Below are 17,932 nucleotides of genomic sequence, written 5' to 3'. Positions count from 1 at the left end.
TGAGAAATTAGTTAGTTATGACTACCTCTCATGAAAATAGTCATAAATGAATGACTTAACGCAGTTGAATCCCAAAAAATAATATCTAACATAATATTAACTCAAATAAATTTGACAATAATAACCACACGATTCTTTTATGAGATGACATAAAAACCTTTCCAAGCAATTACATATCATCTAAATTTTTAAAAAACCTACTCAACATTTATTTGAGAAAAAAAACCATGAATGTTGATTTTCTCAACCACGTTTAAGAATAATTCTTTTACATTACATGGCAGAGTTAAACCTGATAAACTATTCAACCTATGTTTAACAATTCTTTTACACGTGGCACCCACGTCTAATATCATTTTGTTGAGTTGAGTATGATAGACATTATTTATATCGCAGATTCCCCACATTGTGTGGATTTGCCTTGCAAAGAACGAATCAACCTTCCCCAAGGTGTACACTCATTTATGTTGCAGACAAATGAGACTCGGCCTTGGGAAATGCCAAGTGATTTTCCTTGCAGAAGAAGTGATCAATTTTTTCCATTTTGTGTACACATGAATGTTTTGGGGAAATGTCAATTTTTGAATCCATTGTTCCCTGGATTGATAATTAAATGTATAATTAAGTTTGTTGTTTTTAATTCAACGAAAAAAATCAAATGTTTTTTTTGAATAAAAGGAGTTTACATAATCATGTCTTTATGTATCTTCATACATATTAAAATCCTAGAGTCATATATATCAAGTGCAAAATGGAAATGATAAATCCAAAACCAAAAAGAGACATGAGAAGGTTCCAGTGTTCTCCATGATGGACTAAAATAAAGCAAAATAGAACATATGGAAGCCAACATAGTCCAAAGGAGTTATTTCCTCGCATCACCAGAACAACTAGTGATAATATGACCACGGGCAAAGACGAGAAAATAGTCAATTAAAAAATTCCGCCAAAAAATCTAAAAGATCCACATCTATAACAGGACAAAAAAGAAAAATAGAGTAGAAAAAGGAGAACAGATCTAGGTTGGGATTCAAAGGACCCCGAACCACAAACCGCACCATTGACCAAGAATTCAAAATGCATCAAGCCCAATAAAAGAGAAATCCTACACTTAGAGAGGGTATCTTCCTCTGAATTCAACACCCTATATACATGTTGGAAGGAGATGTTAGTGAATGAGGCCAATAACAACTTGATGTTCTCCATTTTCTAACGCAGAACTAAGTTATCTACTCTATTTGTTTTTTTTCTATCCACGCTCAGTTAATCAGCTCATCTATGGAAACAAAACGAAGTCAAACAGAATGAAACCACTTTTTTCCTTAGTGGCCTAGTTATAACACAATCTGATAGCCTATTAGTGGTTAGGTTTGACTCATTCAACTCATAACTAGAACTATAATATTGAATCTTCTAGAGACTTTTTCATCATGATCACATGGTTATCCTCTTTTCCATGATTAATGAGGGCATACATGACATTCTCTTGAATCATGGTGGTCAAGGAAGGTTAACTTCTAGGTCACATGGATTTTGTATACAAACACTTTTTGAGGTCGTTCTTGCACCGTTGGAAAGATATTTAACTGTAGAATAATGTTAGGGGATGTGACGCTTAAGCATACAATTTTACCCCCAAAAAAATGTCATTTAGTGCCTCAAACTACTTCCAGAAGGTTTCAAATGTCACTTCACCAAACTAAGACCCACCAATAAAAATGGTCCACTCTGAAAGCATCAAGATGGATGAAAAATAATATAATGATCCAATCTTAATCATATTTTGTGAAAAAATATTGGTATATGGCTGGAAAACCATGATAAAAGAGCCGCAACGCCTAGCTAGCTTTACAAGATATCAATCAACTATGGTCCACCTTGTTACTCTCACGATCATTACAAAGTAGTGCTACTGTTATGAAACCAGCTCAAGAAAAGATAGAAAAGATAGATCACGCCTTAGAATTCAGCCTCTTCGAGGGGGCAACCTCCTTTACATTACATAAATGAACAATTCTTGGATGATACAAATGACAAAACCTCCTTTTTATATATAGGAGTCTAAGGAGTCACAATATAATCCAGCCGACCTAACAATAATAATATAAAGCCACAAAAATAACAATAGAGGGATTCTATGGGGCACAGAAATAACAATATGGGGGTAATAGGGGCACAACAATATAAATAAGGGGTATAACTACAATAGTAATGGGGTAATCACTAGTATTATAGGGACCCAACATACCCCTCTCCTTCAAAAAAGTGTTGTCCTCAACGCTTGAGTAGTTCTGGATACTTCTGCATAAAATTCTCATCCTCCCATGTGGAATCTTCAGCGGATAAGTTCTTCCACTTGATAAGTTACTCTGAAATTGATCGATTTCGTAGCTGTCGAGTTCTTGTTTCTGTGACTGCTTCCGGTTCCAATATAATTTTTCCTTCCTCGTCAAGTTCTGGCAATATTGTTTGAATTGGGAGCTTGTCACCTATAACCTTCTTTAAACATGAAACATGGAAAACTGGGTGCAATCGAGAAGCTGCAGGAAGCTCCAATTTGTATGCCATAGTACCAATCTTTTGCAACACCTTGTACGGACCATAATACTTTGGTGATAATTTATTATCCTTCTTAGCTTGCTTTAGGGACATTTGCTTATATGGTTGTAGCCGTAGGAATACCCAATCACCTACATCAAAACTTCTTTCACTGCGATGTTGATCTGCCTGTTGTTTCATTCTATTTTGTGCCAACACGAGGTTATCCTTTAAGAGTTGGAGGACTTGTTGTTGATGTTCGATGTGATGTTCCACTGCCTGAACCTTAGAATTTTCTCTTAAATATGATGTGATGGATGGTGGTTGATACCCATAAAGTGCCATAAATGGGGTCATTTTTGTTGTTGTATGGAAGGAAGTGTTATACCACCATTCAGCCAGAGGCAACCATTTGACCCATTGTGTCTGTTTATCAGATACAAAGCAACGAAGATATCCTTCCAAACATTTGTTTACTATCTCAGTTTGCCCATCAGATTGAGGATGATAAGATGAGCTATGAGCTAACTGAGTACCAAGACAAGAAAATAATTCTGTCCAAAAATTTCCAGTGAAAATGGGATCTCTGTCACTTACAATAATCTTTGGGTTTCCATGTAGCTTTTGAACTGTTTCCATAAATGCAGTAGAAACTGTACTGGCTTTAAATGGATGTGATAATGCACAAAAGTGTGCATACTTGGTAAGTCTGTCAACTACCACCATGATGACACTCTTTCCCTCAGACTTGGGTAAACCTGTGATAAAATCCATTGAAACCTCCTCCCAAAGTTGGCTTGGAATGGATAAAGGTTGTAATAGACCCGGTGTCTTAATTGTTTCAACTTTATTTTGCTGGCAAACCAAACATTCCGCCACAAACTTTTGAATATCTGATTTAAGGCCATCCCAAAAAAATTCCTTCTTAACCCTGTGGTAAGTTTTTAAAAATCCTGAGTGCCCTCCTAAGGGAGAAGTGTGCAATTCCATAAGAATCTTTTGTTTTAGCTGGGAATTCTTACAGAGGTATAAGCGATCTTTGTACCATAACGAATCATTTTGCCAGCTAAATGTATCAGAAGTACTGGAATCTTGTTGTAGCTTTCGAATAAGTGCCCACACTTCTTCGTCATTCTTCCATTCCTCCCTTGCTTCGTTTATCCAATCTGGTTGGATAATAGAAATGGCACACAACAATGCTTCCACATCCTCATCCTTTCTTGAGAGTGCATCTGCCACCACATTTTGCTTCCCTTTTTTGTAGATGATTTCAAAGTCATAACCCAACATCTTTGTGACCCACTTTTGTTGCTCTTCAGAGGATAATCTTTGTTCTAAAAAGTATTTAAGGCTATCATGATCCGTTTTTACCTTGAAGTGTCTTCCCATTAGGTAGGGTCGCCATTTCTTAAGTGCATGGAGTATTGCCAACATTTCCTTCTCATAAATAGCTTTGCTTAAAAACTTTCCCTTGATTGGACGACTTTCAAAAGCAATGGGTCTTTCATCTTGCATTAGAACAGCACCAATTCCATTTCCTGAAGCATCACATTCCACAATAAAGGTTTTTGTGAAGTCCGGTGTAGCTAAGACCGGTGCTTGGCACATTGCCTCTTTAAGATGTTCAAAGGCCTTTGTTGCTTCCGGAGTCCATGAAAATGAATCTTTCTTCAATAATGTTGTTAGAGGTGCTGCTATTCTCCCATAATTCTTAACAAACTTGCGATAATACCCTGTCAACCCAAGAAATCCTCGCAGATGCTTTATGGATGTGGGAATTTTCCATTCCTTAATGGCTTTAATTTTGCTAGGGTCTACCTTAACTCCTTCATGAGATACAATATGACCCAAATATTCCACCTCCTGGACTCCAAAGAAACATTTGGATCTTTTTGCATATAATTGTTTCTCCTCCAATAGTTGTAGCACCCTGTCAACATGTTCAACATGATCCTTCCAAGACTTGCTGTAGATTAGTATATCATCAAAAAATACTAACACAAATTTTCTAAGGAATGGTTTGAAAATTGAATTCATCAAACCTTGAAATGTTGAAGGTGCATTGGTAAGGCCAAAAGGCATGACCAAAAATTCATAATGACCCTCATGAGTTCTAAATGCCGTTTTCAGAATGTCTTCAATCTTCATTCTGATTTGATGATATCCCGAACGAAGATCCAACTTGGTGAAGTAAATTGATCCATGCAATTCATCCAGTAATTCATCAATAACAGGAATGGGGAACTTATCTTTAATAGTGAGCTTGTTGAGCTCCCTATAATCCGGACACATGCGCCATGATCCATCCTTCTTGTGCACCAATACTACTGGAGCTGAGAAAGAACTTTGACTCGGTTGAATTATACCAGCCTCTAGCATTTCTGCAACCATACGTTCAATTTCACTTTTTTGGACATAGGGATATCTGTACGGCCTGATGTTTGGAGGAACACTTCCTGGAATCAGATGAATAGCATGATCATGATCACGCATAGGTGGGAGACCTTTTGGAGTCTCAAATACCTTGGAATGATTGTCCAGGACTTTTTGGAGATCTGGAGAAATAGATGATTCCAATGTGGAAACATCTAGCGAACATAATTGTGCAATTACACCTCTTTGCTCCTTTTTTAGAAGCTTTGTCATGCCATTAGAGCTGATTATCTTTCCTGGTTTCCCTGCAATACCCCTTAATTCAACTTCCTTTCCTTCCGTAGAAAATTTGATGAAAAGTTCTTGAAAATTAAAAGCTATTGTACCCAAGGATTGTAGCCATTGGACTCCTAGTACAACATCAGCACCTCCCATTGGAATGGAAAGCATTGGGCTAGTCAATACATATTCTCCCATGGATAGCTTGATATTATGGCACTTTCCAGAGCAATTTATTGTTCCTCCATTTGCAATCATCACTTGACACTCTGGTGCTGGATATAGGAAGCAATTCAATTCTTTTGCTACCCTACAATGAATAAAATTGTGGGTGCTTCCTGAATCAATCAACACTATTACCTTTTTCTTCTTGATTTGTCCTTCTATCTTGATGGTTTGAGGAGTGGTAATTCCCGCCAATGCATTACAAGATATGGTTGGATTTATTTGTTCTTCATCTAGGCTTTGTTCCTGGAGTATATCTTCTTCTTTTGACCTTTCTTGCTCCTTTTCTTCTTCCTCTTCACAATCTATGTAGAATAATTTCTTCTCAGCACACTTATGACCTTTAGTGTATTTGCTATCACAACTGTAACAAAGCCCTTTTGCTCTTTTTTCTTCCAATTGTTGTGGTGTCAACCTTATAGGTTGTGGAAGACTAGGGGCAACAACACTTCCGTCTTTATAGTTGTGAGTGGTATGCTTCCTGGTTGCCATAATTTTGCTTTCCATTTTTCTTGCTAACCTGAATGCCTTCTCTAATGAATCAGGTTCCCAAAGGCGAACATCATGTTGGATATTATCCTTTAAAGACCCTATGAACACATCAATCCTATGCTCCTCTGGAATATCTTTTACCCTTATGTTCAATTTTTGGAACTCCTCAATGTGCTCCATTACTGAACCCTTTTGTTTGAGACTTATCAATTGGCTAAAAAAAGTGTTGCTTTTTGTATCTTCATAATGTGCTATCAATTCTTCCGTAAAAATTGCCCAAGTGATAAATTGTTTACGAGAGCAAAGCCATTGATACCATACAAACTGATTTGGTTCCAAATATATAGTTGCCATACGTACCTTTTGTGCGTTTTGCACATTATTGAGATCGAAGAATTGCTCCATCTGTAATATCCATGTGGCGGGATCCTTGCCATCAAACTTCCTCATATCGATTTTTGGAATATGGTGATTCTTCGATCCAACATTAGCGTCTATGGAATCATGATTAACATTTCTTTTGTTCTCATCATGAGTTTCCTTTACTACCTTTTCACCATTAGTGACCCTTTCTTGTAGCAACTTCTTCAATTCTTCCATGTCTGTCTTCAAATCTGCCATGTCTCTCTTCAAATCTGTCTTCGAATCATCCATCTTAGCTTCCATGCCCTTTATCTTAGATTCCACGCCATTTATCTTAGATTCCACGCCACTTATCTTAGCTTTTGTGAGCGTGACATTTGTTGCACTTGTTCTTGTAATTTTGATATATCATGTAGCATTTCTTCCTCTTCTTCATGAGTCATGCTAGAGCTTTCAGGTTCCTTACTAGGTGTTTGCATTTTCTTTCTTCGGGGCATCAGTTACCGATAATAATGTTTTACTATGCCCTTTGAATTCCGTTAAACCAAGCTTACACAAAAATTTAAAAAAAAACTACACACCTTTTTTCACTTTATAGAAGCCTGATATTGAATCTGATGTATCTCTGTAATTTCGAATCATCTAGTTCTGAAATTGCTACCTGTAGTAGCCTTCTGCGTCCTCTTTCCAATGCCACAAGTCTGAGCCAAATTGGATTCTCCAAGGAAGAGTTATGTGAAATCTCCCACAGTGACTTGCTTTTAGACCAGTTCAGTAGAGCGAGCTTGTACGACATGCCACGAGTCACTGTTTCAACCTTTGAATCTAAACGACACACACAAGAAACTACAGTCCGTCCTCTTTCTGTACCTTCTTACGAAATTTCAATCCGATCCCCAGAGAGAAAGTTATGACGATTTTCCCCAGGTCACCTGTTTTGAATGTAATTCAGGAGTCTGCAAAAAAACCAACTTCCTCAGATCATATCTCCGCAAATATCGCGCGAAAAGCTCTGAAATTCGAACCCAAGGTTCAGCGCGATTTCTTCTCAAATGGGTTTTTTTTACGACTTCTAAAACGTCACAGAAAAAAGTTATAGTGAAAATGCCACGATGACCTGTTTGGAGCAGCGAAACCCTAGAATCCAAAGCTCTGATACCAAATGTTATGAAACCAGCTCAAGAAAAGATAGAAAAGATAGATCAATGCCTTAAAATTCAGTCTCTTTGAGGGGGAAACTTCCTTTACATTACATAAATGAACAATTCTTGGATGATACAAATGACAAAACCTCCTTTCTATATATAGGAGTCTAAGGAGTCACAATATAATCCAGCCGACCTAACAATAATAATATAAAGCCACAAAAATAACAATAGAGGGATTCTATGGGGCACAGAAATAACAATATGGGGGTAATAGGGGCACAACAATATAAATAAAGGGTATAACTACAATAGTAATGGGGTAATCACTAGTATTATAGGGACCCAACAGCTACAATAACAAAAGTGATCTCCTTTGTTGTTTCATTGACTTCATGAAATATATTGACACCATTCTTCGAACAAACCTTTAGAATAGGTTGGAAGTGATACCGATTACTCTTGATTTAAGGGTTACATTGTCATAAAGGTTGTATGAGAACATTATTTCCATGTTTAGGACCAATGAGGGTTGGTCAGAAGATATTAACTGTCAAGCAAGGGTGTCGCTTATCCCCTGTCCCTTTTGGCATATACATTGATAAGTTAGAAGATTATTTGGAAGAAGCAAGTTGTGTTGGACCCACTCTCACTGATATAGTCAGCACTCTTCTTCTTTACGCTAATGATATTGTTCTTTTGGCAGGGAGTGCTTATGATTTTGGAATGAAACTAAAAATCCTTCAAGTATTATGTTTCAAGATGGATATGACTATTAATACTAAAAAAATGAAATTTATAATAATTAAATCTAGAAAGATCATATGGGATACTTTCATATATGGTAACAACAACTTAGAGGTACTTTACAAATATCTTGGAATCGACATCCATCGCAAGCTCAAATGGAATTATAGCTTTGAGAAAAAGATAAATGGAGGATAGAAACCTTATTATGGAGTTGAAAACAATTGCAATTCAATATATCTTTAGATATGGGATAAAGAAAAACTCCTATTTGAGATTATCATCGCCCTTGTTATTTTATATGGATGCAAGGTTTGGGATGCAATGTCTCCAAAGAGACTTGAAGGAAGATAAAACAAATTCAAAAGCAATTTATAACTTGTAATCTCAAGATTAGATGAAATACACCCTATTCTATCCCCCTCATTAAAGCAAGCCTCTCCCCATTGAAAGCAAGGCTATGACTAGTATCTTATTAGAAGTTAAAGAACATGGAAGGTTTCCTAAAATTGCTTCTAACTCTAGCCAAAACCACCTTCGGCTCAAGTAGGGATGGCATAAGGATGCCTAGTCTTGGCTAGATCATTGCATGATAAAAGAGATCACTTTGTAAAATAAGGTTAATATTAGAAATGTTATGACATCAAGATTTAATGAGAATTATGAGATGATAGAGAGTTAATTAAGAAAAAAAGAAACTAAGATATTATAAGGAGATGATCAACCCAAATCTTGAAAGTAAAAAATATCTCTTTGTCTTGACTAGTGCAAAGAAGAAAATAAACATGCTAAAATAAGAACAAACTCTCATGAGCTCCATAGTGAAATTGGGCATTAGCCAATTCCCAATACACAATGAGATGAAATAGTTCATCACCTTTTTAACACTAAAAGGGTTGAAAATGAAAACACATTCTGTTAAATTGTCCAACTTATACTAAGATTAAATCTAAATTTCAAAATATTTGTAACACTACCAACCTTCTTGACCTTTTAAATCATTAAAACTATGTAGACCTTGGAACACTTCTCTTAATACTTCTAAAACATAGAAATATATATATATATATATTGGAACACTTCTCTTAATACTTCTAAAACATAGAAATATATATATAAGTATTTAAGTAATGGGTTACCTTCGTAAAATCCAATAAACTATCAATATCATTATCAAATAAAATAATTAATAATAATTTCATTAACAACATATTCATTAATACACACATCCATATTTTTATTTACTATTAATTAAAAAAAATTGAATGGAAAAATATAAAAAATAAAAATATTTTTAAAATATATATTAATTTTTCTAACTATGGTAAGAAATTAGAAATAAATGTACACATCAAAGTCAATGGCAAATAATTTTCATCGTTAATTTTTTTTTACATCAAAGTCAATGAAAATTTTCATAATTCAACCTCTTTCACTTATATTCCTTAAGCGTGTTTAATGTTTAATACAAGCACAACATTTGACAAGAGGGTTTGCCTTGACCCTCCACAATCTAGCATGTGAGAATAGTGTTAACATAAAATCTACTGTAATAATTCATATTTTTGTATGGTTGGGATACATACGCATTTTGTATTATTATTTGTTTTATTTCCATTTTCTATGGTTGGGATATCTCCGTAGTCTATGAAATACAAAATGGTTGAGACCCCTATGATTTGACAGCTTTGCCGACTTCACATGTTCACCAAACTTCTAGACCTCTCTCACAACTCAACCATGACTCTAGTATAGTCTAGTGGGTTGGGTTAAATAAATGATAATTAGATTCTAATCAATTACATTACTTTACTCATGACTCTAGTAGAGTCTATTGGGCTGGGTTAAATAAATGATAATTAAATTCTAATCAATTACATTACTTTACTGTACTAGGTGATTATTTTTTAATTACCCGTATCTAAAGTTAGTGTACTAGGTAATTATTCCTTAATTACCGTATCTAAAGTTAGTGATTGTGCTATAAAGCTCATCTATAATTTATTTATGCTTTAATATTTTCCCGTAGTGGAGAACTATACGAAAGGTCGATTTTATTTTGTTAACAAGGCATCCATGAAGTGGTTGATCGACTCCTCTTTATCAAGGGGATGGAACTTCACTCTTTGTTTTAAAATAGTGATTTAATTGATAAATTTATTTTGATTTTAATCACGATTTTATACACAACTAAAAATATTAAAAGTGATAGATTATATTTTTTATATAATAAATGTTTATTGTGATAATTATTTTTATTTAAATATTAAATAGAGTAAAATTTTGCTTCTTATTAATAATATTATATTATATAATTCATTCTATTTTATGTTATATAATTATTAGAGATATAATGAAATATTAAGTTTAATGGTATTATTCCTATTAATATAATTGATGAAAAAATTAAATTAAATTACATATATATAATTTGAAATAAAATTATGGTTAATGGGTGCTTCTTATATTAGTATAGTATTATTTTGGAATACATCACTATTAATTAAGTAATGATGGTTGATCTTAATTTATATATAAATTATATATCATTAGATCTTTAAATAAATTTAACATATATAAATATATAGTTGTAAAGTTTAGTTGTCATTATTTAAACAAATAAAAAGGAATGAGAGCATAGTGTAAACAATAAGACCTATGTCATTACTTGTTTCTAAGATCTCTAAATGAATTTAACATATATAAATATATAATTGTAAAGTTTAATTATCATTATTTTAACAAACAAAAAGAAATGAGAGCATAGTGTAAACAATAAGACCTAGATAAAGAGAAATTACAACTCAATGATTATAATATTAATAAATACAAAATAAGTATAATTAATTAAAAATAAATTACTATAATATTAACAAACACAAAATATGTATAATTAATTAAAAATAAAGAAATTCACAATATCTAATAAATAAAGAGAGAAAGAAGCATTGTTTTTTAAACAATTCATTCTCAAAAATTGAGCTTCTATGCACTTCACTATTCAAAGGAAGTCCATTTATGATGCTTACCATTCAAAGGAGATTTAATGTTAACACTTCTTTTAAGTACAGATCATTGAAGTTGTCAAAATGACCAAAATTTGTTACCTTTCAATATGTTGAAAGAAAGAAGACTTAATTTTTTATCTTCTCCATTTCTTTGAGCCAGGATGGTGTTGCAAAATTAAGAATAAGATATTTTCATCAAATCATATTTAAGATTACGAAAAATTATATTTTCTAGAAATATGCGTTCTAAATATTGAAAATCCTTTGACATTATGCTGAGCAACATTTGATTATTCTCCCTCCCAAGCTTGTAATAAATCACATTGCATCGTCATTTAAAAGCAACCTGTAATAAAAATGTTGTATAATTTAGAATCTTTGAAGCTTATATCAATAATCTTCCCAAAAAAAAAACTATCAAATAACATATCATTTATATAAGACTCTCAACACCAAAATCAATACGTTAATATTGATATCATCATTATATTGACACAATCATTATGTATGTCTAAAAAGTCATAGATTCAAAACCAGAAAAGGTAGAATATGTATACCTTGGAGGTGAGCCTCTTTAATTTAATATATATTAAAAAAATAAAAATTATTTATCAAATTTTAACTAAATTTAATAAACTAAAAATAACTTTTAATCTAGACCATCTTATTAATTAAAAATAAAATTCTCTTACCTATGTTATACACATTTCAAATATATAAATATAATTATTCTTTAAATGTAATTAACATATTTAATTAAATAAAAAATTAAAATTATATTCTTATATAAACCAATTTAATAAAATTATATCACACAACATGTTTATTAGAAAGCGTTCCTCAAATAGGAGCTCTTATCACCCTCGATGAAAGAATCAAACCTTCAAAAAAAAAATTATCACCCCGTCGTAAATTAGTAAGAAACTTACCACTTCATTTGGTTAGACAATTTTTTAAAATATTTATAATTAATCATTAATATTAATATTAATTTTATTTAAATTTATATATATATATTAACAATAACACATTATTAACTAAAATAAATTCAAACAAATCTTCAAATTGTTCGATGACCTAAACATTTCTAAAACAAATCTTCAAATTGCTTGATGACATAAATATTTCTAGAACCAATTGCATTATCACGTGAATATTTTAAAAACACATTCAACACTTTTTTTTTTTAACCTACCTTAAGCTGTTCTACAATGCTCATTTTCTCAACCAACATTAATATTAAACCTTTGACATCACGCGGCACCCACATGATAAACCTATTCTATTCATGTACCCGCATTGTGTCGCAGGTGGTTGGGACGGTGTAATAATGCTTTCTTCACCCGGGTTTGATTCAAGTTTACATGGTGGATGCTACATTATATGTTGACTATGATACAACGGTTGTAAAAATTATTGTATATAATGTAATATGTTGCTTCTTCAACAGGTTTTCCGAATAAAAATAATGTAATATGTTGCTTCTTCAGCGGGTTCCAAAAAAACGCTGACTCGCTGAACAATGTTTAACTATCCGTGGTACCCAAGTCTAATATCACTTTGTATCATTTTGTTGAGTTGAATATGATGGAGATTGGGAAGAAGAACGAATCAAACTTCCCCACACTGTACACTCATTTATGTTGCAGAGAATTGAGAAAAATGAGACTCGGCGTTGGAGAAATACCAACTGATTTTCTTTGCAGAAGAACGAATCAACCTTTCCCTACACAGTGCACGCATTTATGTTGTGGGGAGATGACAATCTTTGAATGTTTGGCGGAATGTCAATCTCTCAATCCACCATTTATTTTGTGAATTGAGTGATACCAGAACATACATTTTTGCAGAAGAATACAGCACACACAGCATTGAACTTCCAACCTCAAACACAAACATACGACGAATAACATGACATTTAGTGAATTAAAGAGTAGATACTGTTTTGAGTGTTCAAACACAATCAATACAAATACAACCGTGACTTTAATGCCCAGAGCCCCCTATAATCAATGCAAATACAACCGTAACTTCAATGCCCAGTAATCTGTCCTTGACCAGACGCCTCTTAACTGGCATCCATATTAATGAAAAATGAAACAACGCGTGACATATTTAGTATTTTCAATGTAAGGTTAAATTCTTTTATGGCCAGAAAGGCAAACAATGTTAATTAATAATGGCAGCAATGACCTGCTCCAGTGAGGACTGTACAACAGACTATAATTTGCCAAGAGATGGCCCAAAAAAATGATGCTTATACATTTTATTATAAAATCTAGCTCAGAGCTTTTGTTTTCAATTTTCTATGGTTCTCACAGAGATTTTCTCCACAATGAATCTTATTACTGAATTCCCAAATTGGGCAACTCTAGCAGTTTCGATTTCGGTTTTGAATCAAAAGAGAAGACTCGGCCATTGATACTCGCAGGGAAATGCAGAGCTAACAATCCACCGTCTAGTTTCTATGAATTGCAAAACATGTTACAAATACTTTTATTGAAAACAAAACACAGAATCCAGAGCTGGAAAAGACAGAAGATTACTAGCAGAACATTTACGGATGGAGCCGTAGAAATAGTCATCTGTCTATGGACAGAAATATAAATACAACAGTGATTTTATTGATGAGATGCAGTCTTTCGTTTGCAAGACGGCAACATAAAGCTTTCTTCTTTCATCTTAATAAATAGACTTAAAAAGAATGAAACCAAACATCCAACTGTATAAATAACCACTTGCAGTCATTAATCCAATTCAAGAAACCAAAAATCCCCAAAAATTAAATAGCCCTCTGCAATGGTTTTCACCAAGAAGACCCAGATCCAGGGAAATTTTCTTGATTTTTTTTTTCATTTCGATAAAAATTAAACAGGCGAATTACCGTAATGGAGCGACGACTGCCATTGCGGTTGAAGAAGAAATTATGGAATGGGCGGCAACGGAGGTAACTGTTCTAGAAGGAGGCTCCCATCTCTGTAGAATCTTCAGTAATGAGGTGGCTTTTCGCTTAGCGCGGTGAGTGCCTGTCGTGAGAAGAATGTACAAGGAAGGCACCAACGATGGAACCATAGTCACGGCGTTCAGAACATTGCCGCCTCCGTGACGGCACAGCGACAACAGAACCGCCACGGCGTTTTCTTTACCCTTTGGAGAAGCCGAGCGGAGAAGGCCAACCAGAATGGGAATCGCCGACGTCTGGCTAACCGCGGCCAGACCCGGGCGCTGACCGGACAGAACGGCAAGCACAGCCAGAGCATCGTCGGCCAGGCCTGGTCGTTCACGGTCCTCTTCCGTCAGAAGATTCACCAGCAGAGGCACCGCGCCCACTTCCACAACCCTGGCCGCGTTGCTGCGGTTAATGGAGAGATTGAACAGGGCAGACACGGCGTCCCGTTTGCCGCGGGGGGTTCCATCGCGGAGAAGCTCGACGAGCGCCGGAATGGCGTCCGGCATCTCTCCAATGAGTTTCTTGTAGTCGTTCACAGCAGAAAGGCTGAAGAGCGTAGCGGCCGCATTCTCCTTCGCTTCAACGCTACGGCCGGACTTGAGGACTTGGATTATCGAGTCCAGAGAATCGGCCGCTTCGACGATCACAGCTTTGTTGTTCTCGTAGATGGAAAGATTCAACAGAGCCGTAACCGCGTTTTCCTGCGTCTTAGGGTCTTCAGATGAGAGCAGCGGCACCAGCTGCGATATAGCGCCGGCTTCGGCGATACAGGCACGGTTATCCATCCCGCACTTTGCAAGCAAACGGAGCTCATATGCGACTTGTTTCTGGACTTCCGGCGTGCCAGTGGAGAGCTTCCCTACCAGAAAGGCGGCCGTCATTTTAGTCGCCTCGAGCGCCGCTTTGGTGCTGGCGACGCTCTCCAGCGAAATGTTTCTGCTCCCTTTTTCCGGCTTCTCAAACGGGACGCCGCGTTCTTGGCACCATTGATGGATAAGGTTGCGCAGGGCGTAATTAGGAACGAGGTCTTTGTGCAGCAAAACCTGGCCGCTCTTCGGGCAGGTGGAATGGCCGTCCTCGATCCAGCGATTGATGGAAAGCCGATCATATGTTTGCCCCGTCGAGACGATGACGGGGTCCCGCATCAAATCTAAGGAAATCGGGCAGCGGAAATCGTCCGGAATGGCATAAACCTCCTCGCCATTAATATCAGCCGCTGGAGACTTGACATTAGAAATTTGCTCCACATGTTCTATCTCTGACACTCCAAATAAGACGCATTTGCAGTATCGAATCAAGCTGATCAAGCTGTTGATCAAAGAAACCGTCGCCTCAGCACCGCCAGCGTTGCTCTGCTCGCGAATCTCCTCTTCCAACCATTGAATCTCGTTCCGGCAGTCCCTCGCATCGTTCAACCCCAAGAAATTGAAAATTGTGACTAATTTTGCAGAATCCGGTGTTACTTTTCTCTCGAATTCGTCCAAGACCGCAAGGACGTCTTTCCGAAGCCTCTGCTCATACGGATCGACGGTAAATTTCGCCCGCCTCACCTGCCTCTGCACCAATTCAACCTGCTCCCTTACGTCCTCCACGACATCCAACAGCTTCAAAGGCAGAACATCCAAGGCCGTCGCCATCTCCTGATTCAGTTCATGGAACTTGTACGCGATACTTTCCCCCTGCATCAGTAACCAAACACGGCTGCTCTCGCTACAATCCTCAAGAAACATCTTGGTCCTCTGTAACATAATATACATCTCATTGAAACACAACACGGCCGACGGAGGCAACGGCACTGTGGAGTCCTTCACCACTTCAAACAGAATGGACAAAACCTTTATTCGTCTAGTGATGCCTGCAGTATTTTTCCTCTGGCATGCCTGGGGTTTCGAACACCGCCCGATCTCCTGCGCAAGAACCAGGAGCGCGTTCACCAGAGACATCGGCGAAAGCGTTACAGGGGGGATGAAAGTCCCAATCGAAAGCCGCTTCTTCCTCGCTGGCATCATGGCCATCGAATTCAAGACAGCCGGCCACAAATATACACCTCAAAGATCCAAACCCTAGATCTTAAATAAACAAACCCCAAACCCAACCCTTAGCTTTACAAATCAAAACAGAAAATTTATCAATTCAACGGCCCCGCTGCAAACCTTCAAATCTCCGATCAGTACGCTAATTTCGCTCGAACTCAGAAAGAAATCCAGCTCTGCGATTCGCAAATTTATTGGAATTATGTCGTATTTCGTCCTCCAATGGCCGATCTTTAAACAGCAGCGATGTATTCGCTTCCAAATCTTTCAGCTTCCGCCCGTTCATTAAGTTTAACGGTTAATGGAAATGAACATAAATAACAGGGTATCTGTATTTATATACCACGGCTCGGCTACAGGGTTTCCAGCGTTGAAATGGCGAATCGGACGAAGCTCCCGTTGCGTGCTGTCTCACGACGTGTTCTTCCCGACTTCGTCTACCGTCATTTGATGGCCTTTCCAGCTCGCAGCCTTCGGTTTTTCAGTGCGCTGAGGGCCACCCAACCAATCAAAGCCACCTCTCCTCCTTTCCTTTTCCCGTATACGTCACCGTATGCTGATTCGTATACAAGATGAAGCTTCGCAACGTGGCACTAAAAATCTGCCGCGTTTGACCAGCCGGCTGCTGGCAACCCGCTAGTGAAAACAGCTGTTTAACGGGTCTGTCTCCGATTTCTTGACCACGATTGCGGCTCTGGGACCTACCCGCTCTTACGTGGGGTGTGCCTGTTTGACGTGGCATTCCGCTTTACATGGTCGGGAGAATCCGTGTGATGCAGTTGGAGGCCTTTCGAAACCCACGTGTCAAGGTCGCAGCTCCACCAGGGGAATGGTGGCTGAGACTATGTCACGGTCATATGGAAGGGCTTATCACGCCGGTTTGAACGTCAAAATTAGGATCGCGTCTGCCGTCCCGGAGGAAGGAGCGAGGAAAGTGTGGAAGTGCAACAAAATTCCAATTGTAGGTAGTGGTAAGCCTTTTAATTATTAGAGAGTTGACATAGATAACAACCACACGTTTAGTCTCGATGGATTGGACAAAATCCGATATCTCATTATTATTTCTATAAATTTTATATCTAGTTTATCTATAGATATTAAAATTTTGAAAACCAAATAAAAATTCGACACGTTATGCCGAGTGAGGATTTATATGAAACGTAATGTTGGGTTGGTGTGTCTTTAGTGTATGGCGGTAGCAAGGTGACTCGCAGATTCATATTAATAAATAAAAGGTTTTGTATGGGTTGCAGTTTTGTTGATATCAGCGGTGTAACATTTAGTGAGACATCATTTTGTTATTAAGGTTTATTAAGTTTTTTAACGGGTGGAGATATAAATAGAGACGGTGGTTTTTTTTATTAGGTTTCTGTGATCCATAATGAATTAAGTAAAGTTTTTGGTAGAAATTATATAAGAGAAATTTTTAGTGGACACGAATCAACAAGTGTGGTTTATCATCAAGTTTGTCTCTTTATCTAATCCTGATGATGAATCACATTTGTTGGTTCGAAAAGGTCGGCCAAAAAATTCTTTTAAATGGTGGTTTTGTAAAAACATTATAATTAAGTGTTTTAATTGTATTTGAATTTGTGATATATTGTTTTTTGAAAATATTAATTTTTTTATTAAGTTGATTTTAGTTATTCTAGAGATTTTTATTTAAGTTTTTGCTTTTATGTTGAGATGTTTATCTTATAATTTAAGATAAGAGTAATGAGTGAATAGATTCGTTTTCAAAGTGAAGTTGATTTGTGTATCTTTAAAACAATATTCTAA

The 17,932-nt window shown here is 36.3% G+C and overlaps 1 protein-coding gene across 1 annotated transcript; it reads right to left on the bottom strand.

Moving 5' to 3' along the window:
* Window positions 1-11,271: 11,271 nt before the first annotated feature.
* Window positions 11,272-16,167, bottom strand: PUB17 (plant U-box 17). Its single transcript, XM_089446488.1, has 2 exons — window positions 14,055-16,167; window positions 11,272-11,516 (listed from the first exon to the last, which is right to left on the bottom strand). Exons 1-2 carry the CDS (start codon window positions 16,133-16,135, stop codon window positions 11,489-11,491), a joined length of 2,109 nt encoding a protein of 702 aa, XP_089302614.1. The 5' UTR covers window positions 16,136-16,167; the 3' UTR covers window positions 11,272-11,488.
* Between the last annotated feature and the right edge of the window lie 1,765 nt (window positions 16,168-17,932).

The sequence above is a fragment of the Pinus tabuliformis genome, chromosome X, assembly GCF_031772625.1.
Source record: "Pinus tabuliformis cultivar Carrire ecotype Pingquan chromosome X, CPIR1, whole genome shotgun sequence".
In the NCBI taxonomy this organism is placed as follows: domain Eukaryota; kingdom Viridiplantae; phylum Streptophyta; class Pinopsida; order Pinales; family Pinaceae; genus Pinus; species Pinus tabuliformis.
The sequence above is the reverse complement of the archived record's forward strand: the minus strand, read 5'-3'. Positions and strand labels throughout refer to the sequence as shown.